Source organism: Anomalospiza imberbis, chromosome 4 (assembly GCF_031753505.1).
Source record: "Anomalospiza imberbis isolate Cuckoo-Finch-1a 21T00152 chromosome 4, ASM3175350v1, whole genome shotgun sequence".
NCBI classification, from domain to species: Eukaryota; Metazoa; Chordata; class Aves; order Passeriformes; family Viduidae; genus Anomalospiza; species Anomalospiza imberbis.
The window spans coordinates 31,777,483-31,796,253 of record NC_089684.1 but is presented as its reverse complement, the minus strand read 5'-3'; the positions used below and the strand labels follow the sequence as shown (position 1 = coordinate 31,796,253).

The 18,771-nt window shown below is 40.6% G+C and overlaps 1 protein-coding gene across 13 annotated transcripts in view; it reads left to right on the top strand.

Moving 5' to 3' along the window:
* NR3C2 (nuclear receptor subfamily 3 group C member 2) overlaps positions 1 to 13,779 on the top strand; it is a 189,199-nt gene extending 175,420 nt beyond the window's left edge. For 12 of the 13 annotated variants that reach the window (XM_068187811.1, XM_068187815.1, XM_068187820.1 and 9 more), the window contains 2 exons: positions 2,866 to 3,023; positions 10,959 to 13,779. In XM_068187811.1, the coding sequence (XP_068043912.1) occupies positions 2,866 to 3,023; positions 10,959 to 11,114 (314 nt within the window). In that variant the 3' untranslated portion in view covers positions 11,115 to 13,779. Of the gene's footprint in view, positions 1 to 2,865; positions 3,024 to 3,298; positions 3,694 to 10,958 lie in introns of those variants that run through there. The other variant, XM_068187812.1, reaches the window with a different exon arrangement.
* Positions 13,780 to 18,771: the final 4,992 nt, after the last annotated feature.

Genomic DNA, 18,771 nt, shown 5'->3' with positions numbered 1-18,771 from the left:
TGACACCGTGACAAGCCAGCTCTGTGGTTACAGTACCTGCCTTTGAGGGTAGACATGAGGCTGTTCCTGTCAGGAGGGGATTTGGATCCTCTAACAGAAGCCTCGTGGGCTGTAAGTTTTTTGGGCTCAGCCATCTCCCTCCCTTCCCACTTCTGATTGAAGCTGTTCCAGCTTGCTGGGACTGGGAGAGACACCACTTTTTGGGGAGCCCTTTGTGTTGTGGCCTGCAGTGTCTGATCCCAGGCCCCACTCCACCAAGGGCTGGAGATGGTCAACCAGTGAATCTAGAATAGTGGGGAGGGGCTGTGCTCCAGGCTTCCCCTGAGGGGTAAATGGGCTTTTTTTTTTTAAGGTTGTCACTCCTCGTGTTTCCAGAAGCAGTGTGCTCAGGGAGGGTTTGGCTCCCAAAATGTTCTTGAGAGAGTGTCTGGATTCGAGATCTGCCTCTGCAGCATTTTAATCAGTCTTAAAGGGGAAGAATCTTTAGAAAAATAACCTGAAGGCATTCTAAAAATGCAGCAAAATGTCTTTAAGCCAGGTATTTATTATTTGACCCTTTCAAGAATGTAAACTAATGAGTTATTTCAAGAATCTGTTAGGTGAGATCAGTCTGGCCAATTAACTTCAGTGAGCTGGGTCCCTTTCAAACACACACTACAGTCACTAGAAAACCTACTAAAATAGTTTGTTTTGGGAGAATCGGGATATTTACTTAGAGAGAAAAAAAGGAGAGCAAAATTGAAATGGAGGTGGTGATAAAACCCAGAAAGTGTCAAGTGAAGGGCAGCAAACCTGGTTTTGAGTGCTTCCACCTTGGTACAGTCTTATGACAGAAATATCCAGGTTTGTTTTCATTTAAATTCTTTTATTGAATCATGTGATGAATAGAGTGCAAGTTATTCTGAAACTTTCATGGCAACCACATCAAGGAAGTTTCACTCCATTTACATGTGGAAGAAACCACACATTACAACTGAGTTGTTTTCTTGCTTTCCACAGACCATAGATTTTGGGAGCTTGCCAACAGTATTGCTGCATTTAATAAGTAAAATCAGAAACACTGGGCAGACCTCCAGAATTTCATGTTTTGCTTGACTTCTCTTTATTTGTGGTCTTTCTTTCTTCCTTAATAATCTGGCTGGGGTGATAGTATAATAATTTTCAGACAGAACAGTAAAATACATAGTAGTAGACAAAGAAAGAGTGACTTGAACAGCCTGTAAGCACTGTACATTTTAAAGGACCTGTAAAGCCTGTGCATTTTGTGTGAGGGCCACAGCATGCTCTGATGGCTTTCCTTATCTTGATTGATGCCTCTGTATTCATTCACCTTGAACTGAATTTGTAGATTTGTTCCAGACAGTTTCTTTTATCTGTCAGCTGACTGAGAGAGTTTGCATCTAGAATTTGAAAATTAAATAAACATATGATATTTATATTATGATTGTGTAATATAAATATATAATATTTACCAAGCAGGCAGGCTGGTGTGTAACTTCCTAGGCTTTTTCTAAAGATTCTTCCTTGTGCCCCCTTCCAGCACTTCATGGCTCAAGTCCCTGCTGCTCTTGTGGTTGTACAGCTCCTCCTTGTTCCCCATTGCTAAATTGCTCTTGTAGATACTGATGCTTTTTCTTAAAGCTTCTACTCTGGAACCATTTAGGGCAGTTGTTACATGCTTCTGATGTGATTTCAGTGGGATAGAGGGCAGTTCCGAGGATTTAGAAGAGAAGGGAGTGTATGAACAAGACAGTTTCTGTCAAGAGGTTAAGTCAGGGTAAGCTCAATTGGAAGATCACCTTTTTTTCCTTTCTCTTTTTAGTGGGTAACTTCCCATTTAGCTTAATCTGACATAGTTTTTTTACTTACTTAAGAAATAAATTCACTCATGTACAGACCAGTATTTTATTTTCCTTCTATAGACTATGCCTAAAAGATACAGAGGAAAAAAAAAAAAACATTTGATGGTTAAGCAGTGTTCAACGAATTTGGATATTAAACCTCAGAATATTTTGAGTAATGTTGTTAATAACCTCTTTGGAGTTTTCATAGGGATCTGATCCTAATAAGCCATTCCTGTCTGGGGCAGAACCTGCAGGAGTGTTTGCAGTCGATAAGGAAATAGGGTATTTGCTTTTGTAATCAGCCCTGCTGATACTGGTCACAATAAAAAGTATCAGAAAACTGTACTTCTGACCCATTTATAAAATGATGATTCCATGATCATGATTCTATCTCTGTCTAGCAGATGGAAACTTTAACAGGACACTAGAAATGCTTGCAACTGTCTGCCATGGTCAAGCACTGGGTCAGGATACCTGTTTGGAAAAAAGTCTTCTGTTCTGTGCAGAAAACTGGCTCTGTTTTGTTCTAGATGCTATGCAGATGCTTGCTAACTTTCAAAGAAATTTTAGATCTTACTTGATGGCATAAAAATGTGTCATTTCTGCAGATAACAGCTGTGATTCTGTACCTTCTCCTCCTCTGCCAAGTGTGGGGAATCATTCAAGAATGATAAATCACGTTTTCAGCTTCTAACAAAATACCCTTGATCCATCTGCCTGGTTTTTATGTGGTTGGATTGTATTGAAAGCAGTTTGAACATGAGGTTAGCATGTGTTGTATTTCTGAGATGTTATCTTGTCCTCTGCCACAGCTCCTGCAATCACACATCTGGAGAGGATGCCTGAATCGCTTGAGAATCTGTGTGATGTTGTTGATCCCTCACCAATGTCTGTAAAATTATGGACTTTACTTAAAGGTTTCACTCCTTCATCCGTTGACTGGTATAACTGTTTAAGTATGCACATCAAAAGAATAAGCAATGCAGTTAATACTAATTTAAGACTGTCTTTTCAATGACAGTTCCCAAGGATGGTCTCAAAAGCCAAGCTGCATTTGAAGAAATGAGGGCAAATTACATTAAAGAACTAAAGAAGATGGTAACTAAATGTCCAAGTAACTCTGGGCAAAGCTGGCAGAGATTCTACCAACTGACTAAACTTCTTGACTCCATGCATGATGTAAGTATAACTCCTCAGGGAATGCAGAAAAATTAAGCAAAAAATCTCTCCATTAAAGTAAACAAATAGTCTTTAATTGTGTTACAATTAAAGGGAGACAAGAAACAACCATATTCTTTCAAAAGGGACATCTTAGAGAAGTCATTAGATGAATTTAGGAAGTTAAAATAAGAAAGTAGAAGTCATTAAGGTGAAAGGTTCAGGGTTAGTGTATTACATATCCAACATGCCTGATGTGCCAATAAACATGGAATTCATTTGGTGATCTTCTAGAGTTGGGTTTGTAATAATGATGACTTTAAAAGATGCACTGAGTCCTTGAAGCCATCCTGGGTATTTGAAGCTTTATTTGAACTTTTCAAGTGGAAGATTCCTTGTAGGGTTATTTCTGCCATCCTGCCTTCTTCCAGCACAAGGTGTTCTACATCTCAGGTGTGAGATGTGATGAATGACATAGGCAACGATAAGTTTGGTCTCAAAGCACCTGGGCTGCTGATGCCTCTGCCCAGAGTGACAGAGTGGTTGTGGTAGGTGTGATAGATTCCAGAAGGGGTGTCCATCACATTTAGCTGTTTAGCTGGGAGCAACTTGGTTCTAGCCAGTGTAATGGTAAATGCAAAATTTACCTCTGCAGCAGCAGGGCTGTATCTCCTTTAACTTCTTCTGAGGGAGCCTGCAGCCTCTACAGAGGAAACCAGCTGGTAAGGTCTCCTCAAGCTGACAGTTTTCCTAGTGCCCCCTGAGAGTTCCCTGGGCCAGCAAGGCTGGCACCCATCCTCACCAAGTGATGGGAGACTCTGGGGACAGTGCGAGTGACCTTTAGCTGTGTTTGGGTATGTGAGAGGAGGGCTCCCAGCATGCACATCACTCTCCCAGTAAAATCTGACAAACTGCAGCAAAGGAGAAAACTTCCCTACTCCATCCTGGGTGGGATGGGGTTAGGGAAGGATCTTAGCTGCATGAAGAAGCTACAGCACTTGCTTTCAGAGCCTGCATACAAAAGCACATCTTTGTACTTGACTTAAATTTCATTTTGCAGAGATGGTACAGTACAGTGCACTTCAGGTCATATCGGTGTAAGAGCCTCAGGTCTGTTTACAGAATGTACATATGGAATTATTTTTCAAATATTGTTCTGTTGTTCATTAAAACATTGCAAACCTTAGTGGGAGGCAGGGGGAGTATTATTAGCACTGCAGTAATAGCTCATTCTTCAGAGATCAGGTTTCACTTGCTCAGTGCCAGCAAAGGAAGTTGTAGTGTTTTAGTGGAAAAAAAAAAAAAGGGATGGGTGATAAAATCATTTGCAAGAATTCATATCTGAACCTCGAGGCAGAATAACAACCCCCTGCATTTATGGAGTTTTCTAATCCTCTTCAGGATAGGCAGTGTCTGATTTGTTGCTGAAATGGGAGTGTTTGTGTGGTTAAGGTGACTGGATAACAGGCTTGTGCTTACTGAGAGTGCTCCCATGTCCTACAGACATTTTCCAAAACACAGCATTAACCACTGGGAGCTGAACTAACCAGAGGAAGCAGGCTGTTCTTGCATTTTATTTAATTTTTAATTAAGCTATTTTTGCATTACTTTTGTTTTAATAGTCAAAGGACTTTTTAAAGAAAGTCCCATTGTCAGCAGTCTTTGTTAGAAAGGCCAGTTGTCTCCACAACAGTACTTCATTTCAGAGATGATACTGGAGACTTGTTCAACAAGGACACTTGTTTATTTTTTCTCTTTAAAACAGTTTTTTTTTTTTTTTTTTGCTTTTTGGTTTTTGAAATCCATTAGAATAAATTTAGACTGGTGATAATATTAATGAGAAGTGAGAATTAATATTCTCTCCCCACTGCCTGTTAGTGCAGAATTTCTATGTTCAGTCAACATGAACGCAAATTTTCTGCTTGGTTCCTTAGTCTAGGAGGAACGCTTCCTCAGCTGTCACCTATGTATTTTTATCTTATTCCATTATAATTTCAGAAGATCAGAATATATTTGATGCTGGGCAGCCTAACTGGAGCTGAGGCCCCATGTTTACATGCCGTTGTAGTCTCAGCATTGGGATTTTCAGTGCAAGCCTGAAGGGGCTGGTGCACAATCCATGCTTGTTAAGCCCTCCTGCTGTATCCAGCTTGTCCATCTGAGCAGAGCAGCATCTCATCACTCATGGAATTCACTTTACCTTAGTGTAGGGGCAAGCAACAAAAAACCCTGCTCCTTTGCACCTCCAGACTTGCTTACATCCACCTCATTTATAAGACATCTGTGAAATCTATGAAATACAGTGCGTGGAAATATCAAATTACAGTATGCTTGGCTTATATGAGGAAGACAAAGAAAACCCAAACAAGATGGTTTTATAAAATAAGAAATTTTCAAGAAGGCCAGGCAGGCATTTAAGTATTTGAAAACATCAGCAACTTTATTTAATGATCCATAAAGCCTCAGAGCACCTTAAAAAATAAGAGATGGAAACCCATCCCAGGCAGACGAGATAAACAGGGTTTTGTGCATGTGCCCACCTGTGCTGGGGCTCTGGAGCCTGCCTGCAGCCTGCCCTGTAACTCTCTGTCTGCATGGTGCTGTGTGGAAGCCGTGGGTGCTGAGGCAGCAGGACATGGGTTAGTGGTGAACATGGCAGTGCTGGGCTAAGAGCTGGACTCAGTGATCTCAGAGGTCTTTTCCAAACTTAATGATTCTGTGATCCTGTATTTCCTTCTTGTAGGGATTGTATTTCTCTTATTTTGGGTGGCTCAAGTGCATCATGTCCTGAAGAACCCCAGTGTAGCAAGGACAGTGTCCCTCTACCTAGACCCCAAAAGTTTTGGTCTCGTGCCTGTGAGTGGCCGTGGGCATTTTGGGGAGAGATGCACATGCAGCACTTGGAGGGAGGTGAAGTGCCTGACAAACACCCTCAGGAACATTAGAAACAGATGTCGTGCACATGGTATCAAAAACTTCATCTGGATCCTCCTCGGCATCTCCTGTTGGCTTTGGCAGGAAGGGCTGTATCTTGCATGGCAGGCCTCGTTTCATATAGAGACTGTAGTGTATGGTTAGGCAGTTTGCAGAACAAAAGCTGAATTTGGTTTCAATCTGGCTGATACTAAACAGGCTTTGAGTGAAGAAGGCTTTTGTTTCGATGCCATGACGTTAAACCCTAATGTGAACCTTCCCCTTGGCAAGGCAGCGCCCTGCTCTGTCATTTGCTTGTTGACATTTTCTGCCAAACAAAAATAAATTCTTTAAGGCTCATGCTGCTGAATAATTAATTTTTTATGGTTCCTGAAGGGAATACTTTATAGCTGAGGTGGATCTTTCCATAGGCTGAGAGCGCCAGGATTTCACTCGCTGAAAGAGCTGACAGTGGGAATAAGGGCATGGATCCTCTGGGGGCAGGGTTGCAAGGGATGCTGTGCTGGATGCAAATGTGCCTCTGCAGGTTCCTAATCCCGCAGATACAAAGCTGCAGATGAGCCCCTCAGCTGTCACCAACACCTTTGGGTACATTTACTTCTGCTGCTGTTGTACTGATCTGCCCAAGTTGTGGCCCACAGATGATGAGCAGTTTGGAGCCTCGTTTTGGTCCCAGTGCCTGAATTCTCAGGGTGAGCATTTTCTCTGTTTATTGAAAGGATAGATCCAGCCTCTACTCCCAGAGCAGCAGCGATGTGGGAGTGTGCCAGGTGTGTGTTGTGGCAGCTAATATGCATCTGTCAAGTGATAAATTGATTCCTAGCTCCCTAATGTAGACAGAAGCTACTCTGAGCTCTGAGAGTCATCTTGCTCAGATTGTGATGGTTGGATCCCTTTTCCTTCATGTTTGTTGGAGAAGGGCAGAACCCTGCTCCTGTTGAAGAGCAAAGGAGACTTGGCTCAAAGTTTGTGCTGGCCAAGGGATGAGGATGTTTCATTGCTGTGTGATGCTGTGGTTGCGTCCTCCAGGCACAGAACACAAGTTGAACACAGGCTCTTCCGTGGCATAGTGTCAGGTGCTGTGGTTTGGGTGTGCACATGGTTTTAAAGGAAACCCGAAGAAACGAGTGCAATTCCTCAGTCAGATAAATGCATCTGTTCAGGCAGAACCAGGATCCATGTTTGCTCTGCCAGATACTGTTAGTGCCTAATGCAAATGTATTTTATGCACCTTTTACTCCTTTCTAGCATGAGGCAAATTCTCTGCGTAGGTATAACCAGAGGCTTTATCCCTTGGTCTTCCCTGTGATGTTGGAAGGCTTTACTCTTGGGTTAGAGTTCAGGATTTCGTAGGCAGCTAGGAGCTGGCCACTGTGGGTCACCAAAGGACATGTATCTCCAGCAATCAGCCTGTAAGCCATCCGACAGGGAATAACTTCCTTCCCGAGCCCTTGGAGTAATAATTACTTTACATCATGGGATTTTCATAGGACTGGGAGTAAAAGCAAATATAGTGGTAATGGAATAATCAAGACCTGCTTGGCAGTGGTTTTCCTTAGCCTTCCTGGTTGTTGGAGCAGGAGTTTTGTATCCACTGCTCAAAGTGGAAAAAACAGGAAGTGACAATAGTCCTAAACTCACCGAGGGCTCTGCTGGGTGAGGAAGGAGCTGGGAGGGCAGAGACTCATTCCTGAAAGGGACAGAAACAGGCCATTTGGAGTGTCTTTATATATATATATATATATTTATATATATATATATATATATATATATGTATGTATATATATATATATATCTGGGAAAACACTGAAGTTTCTGACAGTAATAGCTGTAGCTAATAATAGGAAGAAATTACTCAGCATTGTGTTGTTACCCTACTGCTGTCTTAATTGCTGTCTCAGTAGGCTTAATCACAGAGATGCTTCACATAGAGAAGTGACTGAGAGCTTTCATACCACAGTCAGAGATTCTGAGAGAATTTGGAGAAAAAAAAAGCACAGAAATGTGCACCCTTGCAAATCCAAAAGTTCTTACCATTTCTGGAAATGCAAAGGCATTATGGTAAGATTTCCAAACTAAAATAAATTCTCTTTGCTGTAAAAATGGGGCAAGTGCTCAAAGGTCACTATTAACTTCAGGGACTTCATTAAAGGATTAATTTTTTTTTAATTAAGAAGAACAGTATGCCTGACAAAGTCCATTTTATATACACCCCACCCTAATAACAGAAAATTACATTTGATTAATACTCCCATTTCTCAGAGGTGCTCAATGCAGCATACAAATGCAAAAATTGATTAGGTAAAAATACCAGAAATGCTAAGACTGCTGTAGCCTTGAAAATGTTTGAAGTGCAGCACACTGCAGGGGTAGTGATGAGAGAATGTATAAACCATCAGAAGTAGAGGGTAGAAGTGGTTAGCTAAAGTGTAGTCAGGAGTTCTCAGAGCACAGGGATTTTACAAGGCTTTAAAGAACAACCAGGAGTATATTTGATCTAGGAAATTCATAAGGCACATTCAGAGGTGCTGGATAGCTTGCGCTACCTTGCTTGTCACCTGTCGTGACAGTCACTGCCAAGACAGAGCTTGTGTGTTCCAAGAGAAAACAAAATTTTGGATATCCTTACTGAATAGGGAACTTCTCTTTTAAAGCAGAAGACCATCTAAATTATTTACCTGTTACAAATCAAAACTCTAGACAAATGTTGTTTGGGATGCAGAAGCAAGGACTTAAGTTTCAAAATTAACATTGCCTGTGGGACTTGAGTTTTTCATCATTTCAGTGCATCCACATGCCAAGGCTGCTGAGCTGGCAGGGGGCTGGTACTTTTGAAAATGCACAGGAGCACACCTGCAGAAAATAGCCTGCTCATGGCTCAGCTCCTGGTCTCACAGCTCTGTCTGACCTTAGCACAGTGTTTACATTTTCACACTTCTGAGCTGGCTTTCAATTCTGCCACATTTGTTCCTCTTTATTTTAAATGAATGCTTTCCCAGTCCCAAAAAGCTATGCAGCTTTCGAGGCTGGAGTTAAAAAGATCCTGACTGCAATCCTGTGGTCCTAGTGACACATGGGGTGGCACACGTGCTTCCCAGTCCTCCCCTTCTCTTTATGTGGATGATTATTGTCAAGTGTGTTAAAGCTGATAGCTTAAGAAAGTGGAACAAAAGTTTTAGCAGACTAAATAGGTATAGAAAATAGATTATCCTTAGGGCTTCAACCCAAGTATGACAGCATAGGAGGATTCTAGGGATTTTCTTTTAAACTGTTGTACAAACTTAACCATTCTCCTGTGTTGAGATTCATAGTGTGCTGTGCTATGCTGGTTTTCACCCACTGGACTGCTGACTTGTTTATTGAATTGAGTAGATTATGCTTCCTTCATTAATGTTATTTTTCATTTCCCCTTGTCTGCATATTCACCAGACATAAATGTGTACTTGGTACTACTAAAAGCTTGCAAAGTCAGAATTAGTATTTTCTAGGTAGGATTTCCTGTGACCTGTCCCACTGAATCCAGAGGCTCCACAGGGGTGTGGAATTCACTTGAGTTGCACAGAAGGCAGTGGGACAGAGGTGATCCCAACCCCCTCTCACATTCAGTGATGTGAAAGAAGTTTAGGAAAAGGAGCACATTCACAGGGCCATTGTCAAGGCTGTGCTGGGGTGCAAGGCATACTTTGCTTAGGGCTGGTGTTTGATGCCAGAGGCAGGGAGGAGGGAGTGGCAATCACACCAAGACACAGTTTCCTTCACTGGTTTTGTGCTGTTTAGAGTTTTTTTGGCACAGGATATATGCAGTAACAACCTCCTCCTCATGGGTAAAGTAAACCTTTGAACATCAGCAATTTTTCCTTGAAAACCAGATTATGTCTATGCTACTTATTTAGCATGCATCTGTTTAGTTAATTAGTGTTGCTTCATGACATGCCAGATCATCAGGAATGACCTAAGCCCCAGCAAGCAAACTCATGTAGTGCTTAATAGCAGCGAGTCATGTTTGAGTGATTTCAGGACTTCTCTGGGATGTTTATAAACTGCTTACATGTTTGCAAGAACAGGTGTGAAAGTCCTGAAAATGAGCAATAAGGTATGGTGCTACAGGATGGAAGTCTTGCTGCCCATTATTTTTTATTCATTTCCTTTTCTGCCTTCCAGAAGTCCACTTTTATTTGCTCTATCTTTAACAGGGGCTTTATGGCAGAGTGCAATTCTGTATGGTAAGAATTGAAATGACAAAATTGTGTCTGATAAACTACACAAGCAAAAGTGTTTCAAGTCCTCTGCAAGGACATGAGGTGCCAAAATTAATTTAACACTTGGATTTTTAAATAGCAAAGGTTCTTTCTTTCAGTCACACAAGTGTGTGAACTGCAGTGGAAGTTCACATACTCACTGAAATCTGGATGTGCTTCATTCCTTCATATTTCTTAAAGACTGGGAAGGGTCTGACATACTGTAAGGTTTTAGGAGATGCATATAGGTCACAGCCACCAAAAACCTGTAAATTGTGTCTCTGTAAAACCTGAAATGCCACAGTGACGCAGCACTTGTGTTGTTGAGCTGCAAACATCAGCTGCTCTGGCAGTTGTAGGTTGTGGGCCCTGGAGAATGCACTGAAGTTATCCAAATAATCTGATTTAATTAATGTGTATCCAGCTGAAGCTGAGAGATACAATAGTTTATGGCTGATCTTTTCCCTCTGGGTAGAAGCCTTTATTTTTGTAGACCTGGAATGTTCACAGTGGCCAGTTGCTGTTAGTGAAAGGAAAAGTGCAGCTAGGCTGAAAAATCAAATCTGTGGTCTCTTGGGTTTTCCTAGTTTGCTGATTTTTAATGAGTCAAGTAGCCCTTTGGCATTTGGGTTCTTTTGTTTGCTTTATAACCCCTGTAAATGGACTGTCAGGTCAGAGTAAGATGGTATTTCTTGTAACTAATCAAATATCAGTAAGCTGTTGTTTGCACGCAAAAATACTGGTGATTTTCCTAAAAAAGTGTTTCTTTCTTTCTTTCTTTCAGCTTGTTAGTGACTTATTGGAATTCTGCTTCTACACCTTCCGAGAGTCTCAGGCACTGAAAGTAGAGTTTCCAGCCATGCTGGTGGAAATCATCAGTGACCAGCTACCAAAGGTGGAATCTGGGAATGCCAAGCCCCTGTACTTTCACAGGAAGTGATAGAAAATGTCTTAAATGGAAGAACTTTGCCTTAAGTTTCCCTGTGTTATTCCACACCCATGAAGGACCCAAGAAACCATATTTTAAACATGCTCTTTACACTTGTTCAGCAGTCTCTGAATAGTCTAAAATCAGATGAAGGGTTTGGGGAAATGGAAAGCATTTGACTCGGATTTGGCAAGACCTAGATGTTTGGAAATTACCCCATAACCCTAAAACACTTAGAAAATGTTCCTGTTCCTCTGGATGAAAAGCCATATCTAGTCAATAACTCTTTGATTTTGATATTTTAACAGATGGAGTTTTAAATATGCCATGTAGTTTCTGGTATTGTTTGCTTGTTTTAAAAGGGTTCAAGAACTAATGAGAACTTTTTAAAGCTTACCCTTGGTTTGCACATAAAACGTAAAGTCAATATGGGGCATTAATATTCTTTTCTTGTAAAAAAAACCAAAAAAACAAAAAACACAAAAAAAATACAAACAAAAACTATATATACACACACATATATACACAAACACAAACCCTAACGTGTAAAGTAATAACAGAACATTTGGTGTGGAATACTGTTATCCCCACCTGTGGCATTTGTTATCCCATGTTATCCCATCATAGATGATATACACTGTGTTAAGTGTCCATTTACTATTTAATTCAAAAGGATAAGATGTGAAAAACAAATGCCCTGGTATCAATTTATAGTATCTATTGTGCTGGCTTTACAAATAATTTTTTGCAGTCTTTTGCTGTACTGTACATTGCTGTATGTATAAATTGTGAAGGACCTGAAATAAGGTGTAAGGAACTTTTGTAAATGAGACAAAATTCTTTAATGGTTAATAGGATGAATGGGAAAGTATTTTTGAAAGAACTCTATTTTGCTGGAGACTATTTAAGTACTATCTTTGTCTAAACAAACAAGGTAATTTTTTTGTAAAGTGAAATGTTCTGCATGCATAATGAACCGTTTACAGTGTATTTAAGAAAGGGAAAGCTGTGCCTTTTTTAGCATCATATCTAATTTACCATCCTACAGTATCTGTTGTAAATAACCATGCTTAACCTTTTCAGTTGTGTTTTAAGGCTTTCTATTTCTCTATTTTCCTCCCCTTTTGTCTCTTGCAAGCGTATGTGACTTGAGCACATATATCTGTAGGAAACTACACATTTTTGTGTTTGCCACTTTACCAAGGTTTCATTTAACAAGACAAATTATGGTCTCTCTCCAAAGCTTTTGCCAGCTTAATGATCTAGTGAGTTCTTGCCCTCTATTCCCTTTCTCTCTCAGGGGAACAGGGGCGAGCAACACGTTGAATGATTTTTCTTTTTTTACTAAGGTTTCCCAGATTGTTTGGTTTTGTTTTTGGTTTTGTTTTTTTCCTTTGAATACTGGATCTGTAAAACATCTTAAAAGGTCAGATTATTATTTCAGATGGGGGAGATTGATTTCTGGTTATGCTGAAAGGAACATGCAGATCATTACAGTAAGTATATCAAAGAGATTTATACTGGTGAGAGGGATGGTGAGGGATGATAAGGGCAGATAAGCTGAGTAGAATTTTTAGTGATAAACTAAAAGCGTCTGTAATTTTGTAAGCATTTTTGTAATAATCGGGATACATCCAAGAAGACAAATGTTCACACTACAAGTTCAACTCAGTTGGTCTGATTTTGTCTCAAAAATGTTTTCTCTAGAATAAGACTGCAAAGAAAAGAATTTTTGAGGTGATTTTCACTATTTCACAATTTATAAGCAACTACAAGATTTTGGAGTAGAACAGAGGACAGGTGAACTTTTCTGAGGCTCAACTGTTGCTACCATATGCTCATGTTTAAATAGAATAGTTTTTCAGAGTCCTAATCTGTAGTGTTCTCTCTGGGTGCCACTGGTATTTTTGAGCTATAGTGTGTCCCTTGGCCGGTTGGAATGTAGCATTTCTTGTCAATGGTGGTCGAATTAAGAATTCTACACCCTTTCTGAACTCAAATTTGGAGGTGCACTATGGTGCACTGAAGACAGTCAACGCTACTTGTCTTTTTAAATGACACCTGCCTTATGCAATGGGTAATCTGTAAAGACTGTATTCAGAGAGGTTTTTTATATATAAATATATACATACATATATTATTTGCATTTTGGAAGTCTAATTCATAGGCAGATCTTTAAATACTGACCTGCACAGCAATATGAAAGCCAAACTTCCAACATGAGATATACAGCATGCAGACTGGTTGTTTACAGTAAAGACACAGTCATACATCCATCTTTTAATTTAGTTCTTTTTTTTTTTTTTTTTTTTAAAGTCTAAAATAGAAGATTTCAAAGCCAGGTTCTGGGTGAATACAGTCTGCAGCAGCTTTTTATATTAACAAAGTTACTGCCTCCTTTTCTGTCTCAGAGTAACTTTGCTTGACTAAAATAGCAAAGCCATATTCTACACTTCACTGTTAAATGCCTGTCCCAGTCCAAATTGTTGTCTGTTTGCTCCTATTTTTGTACCTTATTACTTTTAATCTTGGTTTGGTACAAGTCATAATTCACAGAAACTTCATATAATTAAACACACTAAATTAGTTTTAAAAAGCAATTTATATCTTTATGCAAAAACGTATGTCTGTCTTTGCAAACAACTGTAAGCAGATTATAATAAATCCTTTACTTTAATCACCTGTTGTTTATGAAACCATTCATTATTATTTTTTTGCTAGACATCATTGTAGTAATAGATACAATTGGATATAGATGTTGTAAGAGGCAGTGTTCTCTTATCAAGGACACTTAAGCAGAATAGCCATCACTTTTTTTATCTAAACCTGTGTACAGAAAAAAGAAAAAGAAATCGCAAAACCCAGCCCTAGTTTTTAGCTACCAGGAAGTTCGTTGCATTCTTTTGAATTTGTTTAGAATGAAATAGGCATTTGTCTCCTGCAAAATACAAGACAAACTATAACAGCTTTTAGAAAGTGGGCTTTTGTTCATTGAGCTAAATTATTTTGTTGTAAGAAGGAACAGGGATATGCAGCAAGAGCATTGTATACACAGTTAAAATGTAAAATAGTGTAATGTACTGCAGTGGGTATTTCAGGAATACTACACATCATGCAACTGAGCAGTTGCACAGAGTAAAACAGAAAAGACTAAAGTTTGCAATAGCAAAATCTTATTTAAAAGATACTTTACAATCAATCATGCAAAAAGCTAATTCACAGGGTGGTGTTTTTCACTGACTTGTTTAAACATTTATGAAATTAAAAAATTCTACAGTTAATGCACTTTTAATTGTTTATTAAAGATTTGACTTTTTTAGAGCAATGTTTTCAGCTGGAGGTCAATGACTTGATAAGATAGACAGCAGTTCTGAGGCCAGGAAGCTCAGAGGAATGTTTAAGAATTCTTGGAGTTTAAATAGATTCCTGGATGAAAAAAGCAGCCAGCAGTATGGTGTAAACAGTAAAATCTATGCATAATGATGCATTTATAATTAGGGGTTTGCTTCTGTATGTTTAAAGCTTTTTAAATAAATAGAAAATATTGTTTGGTCTTTATGTTAATGTCTGCAAGTACCTATTTTTCTTTTTTTTTTTTTTTATACAAATTGTACAAATATACATGAATTAAACTGGTTTGATTGCAAGTATTCCTTGCATTTTAATCTCAGCTAGCTGCTGGCGCAGTGATGTCCTTAGAGGCAAGCCTTCTGCTCATGTAGGAACAATACAGAACCAGAGAGTGGCTTTGGGCAGGGACACCTTCCACTAGACCAGCTGCTCAGAGCCCCATTTAACCTGGACATGAACGCTTCAACATGAAGTAACTTAAAATGCACTATAGCATCTTTCCTCAGACAGCTGGAGTGTTGGTTCCAGCAACCTCTGTCAGCTCCGGGTGTCGCCGCACCTGCCATGGCTTTGGCCAGGGAGCAGCTCCTCAGGCTGTAAGACAGGGAATGGTCCAACACTGAGCAATGTGGTTCATTTCACCTGGGTCCCTGTGCTTGACAAACGATGTGCTGATACTGTTCTGGGCACAAGCCACATCCCACTGCAAGAAACAAACCTTCAGTAGCCAGACCAGTCTGGGCTCCAGTTTTTGTTAACCTCCTGCTGCTCTTCCATTGATGAAAGTTAGTGAATCCCTCTTGTACTGAGAGAAATTCTATTTTATATACACAAAGTCTCCCAATTGACCCTGCCTTCTCAGAGTCAGACCTTTTCCGGTTGTAATTACAGTAAGATACAGGAATTTTATTTCCCCTTCTAACTATCTTAGTTTGTTCTGGACACGCTCTCAGCAATTCACCACCAAGTTCTGCACAAAGCCTGGTCTGTGGTGTAAAACCACTATTTAACTGCATTTTGTTCTTTTAATAACAAGTTGCATGAACTTTTTTATTGCCAAAAAATCCTTGCACCTGCTTTCTCTTTGCTGAATTGTCAGAAAGAAAGAATAGTAGGGGATTAGCAGTTTTAAGAAAAATTTCCCATATGTTTACAGGCAGATGCATCTGTCATTTGCTGTTCTAGAAATAAGATGATGCTATCACTACTTAAAACCATAATGAAACTTGTAACCGACCTCAAGCTGGGCCAGTCAGGTATCTGCAGAGATTGGGAGTTCACGAGGAGTACAGTATTACTAAGAAAGGGGGGGAAAAAATGTCCTTTCCTGTCAGATTGTGCTTGGTAAACCATGCCCTGCCATAAGGTTTTTGAGGTGTTCTTACATTAACTGTAGATGTTGACAGGGTGAAGTTTATTTGGCACTTACCTGTAGCTACTGCAAGGACAGATGAGGGCAGACTCTTGGACTCTGATGTAGAAAACAATGCCCAAGGCACATTCAGCTGAAGAGTTGAAACGCCAGTGAAGACTTTGAGTGAAACCCAGCTTAGCACTGGTGCATTTACAGCCTACACAGGCCCTTTGTCAGCAACTTTTCTCCTTAAACTGCAAACCAGGTAAGAATTGTGAAATGGGTTAAGAGAACAAGGAATAGCATTAAGGAAGGCAAGTTTCTGCCCAGGTCTCTTCTGTGACACAATTACAGAGGCTTGAGTAGCAAGAGCTGCAAACAGTATGGTAGGAACTTGTATTTTCATTACAGGATAGATAAGTCAGGTAATGGGACTTTTCTTTCACTCATGAAAGACAGCATCAGAAGGAAACCTACCATGAAGATCAGCTGGAACAACACATAAACTTCAGCACCTTGAAAACCCCAGGGCTTTTTACCCAGCAGAGTGGAAGCACTGCACCCTGGCCAGTGACTAACAAGCTATAAATTTCTGCTGAGCCCAGCTAGACAGGAGTCTCAGCTTGGCCATTAATTATTCAGCAATCATATTCAACCTTAATCCCCAGGCTGAGGGATTCAATCTCTGGCCCCACAGTGATGGCAAGGCCAATATCATTTGGCATAAAAAGCTTATTTGTGTTTTTTCCCCTAATTCACACTCTAACTTTCAGCCCATGTCGTGCATATTCACTACCAGCAGCCTCAGCTTTTGAAAACTGCCAAGTCTGTGGCCCTGCCCACAGTAACCAGCACAGAGCAAGGGAAAGGAACCCAACCCAAGGATTAATTCCCCTGTGCCTACACCTGTGACAGGAGAGCAGTTCCACGAAAGAGGACAGAGGCCACACCCATGGAGAATGACCACTCCTGCTGCCAGGCCAAGAGAAGGACCCTGCAACCAGCTTTCTCCCGAATGGACTCCCTGTCCTCCTTCCTGTCTCAACAGCACATTGCTGCACTCCTCCAAAATCTGCCAAGCCATGGTAGATGGCTACCAGACAAGAGGCAATGCCCTAAAGGCCACCTTCAGGAAAGCAAGCAATCTCAAAAGCCTGACTTCCTTTGTATTCTATTTTTTTTAACTTTAGCATCTTTTAATCTCCGCTTCGAAGCAGTCAGTACTGGGGGCATTGTTCACAGCTCTGCTCAGCAGCAAGGATGAAGAACGAGCTGTGCTGTGGCTACTGGGCTGTGCAAGTCTGTACTTGGCATTGGTGTAACTGGGCTGATGAGGAAACCCATCTGGTGGGTAGCAATTCCCACAACTGAATTCCTCAGAGGCAGTGTGGTTAGCCTGAAAGCCAGATCTGATCTGGCTCAGCTCACACCACTGCCTTCAGACAACGGATGGGACGTGAGAAAGTCTGGATAAGTGTTACCTCTGTTCAGTGTATCACTTCTCAGTAGAAAAGTTTTCTTCTTGTTTGGGTTCTGCGTAGCTCCAGGAGTAACAGGAGTCTCAAAACATCTCACCGAAAGGTGAAACAGGCTCACAGGACTGGATGGAAGAGACACTAAGACTATTATTCCTTCTCTTTATATCTGCCTTTTTAAACAACCTCAGTTACAAGGAAAAAAGATCCCCACGACACAGAACTAGAGCTGAGAAGCACCTTGAGAATTTTGGAGGACAGCAGCCAGAACAAGACCAAACATGCAGGTTTAAAACAACAAAACAAATGGAAACAACTTCCAAAGTTTGAAAGCTTCAAGTTATCAGAGCTTCACCATCTGACAAGCCAGCATACCTAGCTGCCACACCTGCAAGGCTAACACCAAAGATTTATATTCTCCCTCTCCTTTCAACATTTTCTACCAACCGGTAGTCATGAAAACTGAGTTTGGCACACAAATACCATCCTGCCTCCAGAATGAATCTTAAAGGCCACAGATGAGTTGATAGAGCTGTGGACCCAGGCAACAGGAGACCCAGCCAGTACGGAGCTTTGCCACGTGAACGAATCTGAGCAAAGAAACTTGCAAGCTCTTGCTGCAAGTACCAGTGCAGCTATTTCCTTAACACTAAATCAAAGAGCAAATCAGTCAGAATTCATTTTCAGTGCTTAGGTCACTTAGCCAAGACAAGAACTGCCTAAAAGCTTTGGGCCAGGGAGTCATTGCTCCAATACCAGGAGAATTCTCCAAATGAAACTCCTCCAACCAATGAGGGTCAGTGCTGGAGAGCTGTACTGGCTTGGCCCACCATTGTTCCATCTGGAAATGATTTGTGCATACTCCAGTGGTCTGTGCAGTGCGGGCAAAGGAACAAATTAATGGCATGGAGTTAAATCCTCGGGGGAAAAAGCCATCCCAACCCCAAGGCAGCATTAACCATTAACTGGTTTACTAATCTCATTTGTTAGGAAAACTTGCAAGCTAAGTAGAGCTGCAGTAAATGACTCGAAATCCACAGAGTCCAATTTAACAAATAAGTGAGCCTGTATTAGCATGTCATCCTGTCACACTTTCCTGCATGCTCTCCATTGTCTTGCTTCAAGGAGAGAAAAATAGGAAAATTTGTGATAAAACTGCATGTAACTTTTTTAAAAAGTTCTACAACTTTTGAGGCATCAGTAAGACCTTGCAGTTGACAATTAGAGAGAAGGAAGACAGGCAAGATGAACAAGCAGCTAAAAGAGACAACAGATAAAATGCTGGAATTCTCTAAGATGCAAAAGCATCATAGCCAGAGATTCTCTTTTCCCTTTTGGTCTGAACTTCCCGAGTTGCCTATTTTGTGTGAGGAAAGCTCCCCATCCCTTTTGGAACCTGCTTGAGGCTGACTGCACAGAGCTGCCAATAATTATTTCATGCCACAACTTCCAGAACCAGAGCAAAATACTCTGCAACATATGAATGACA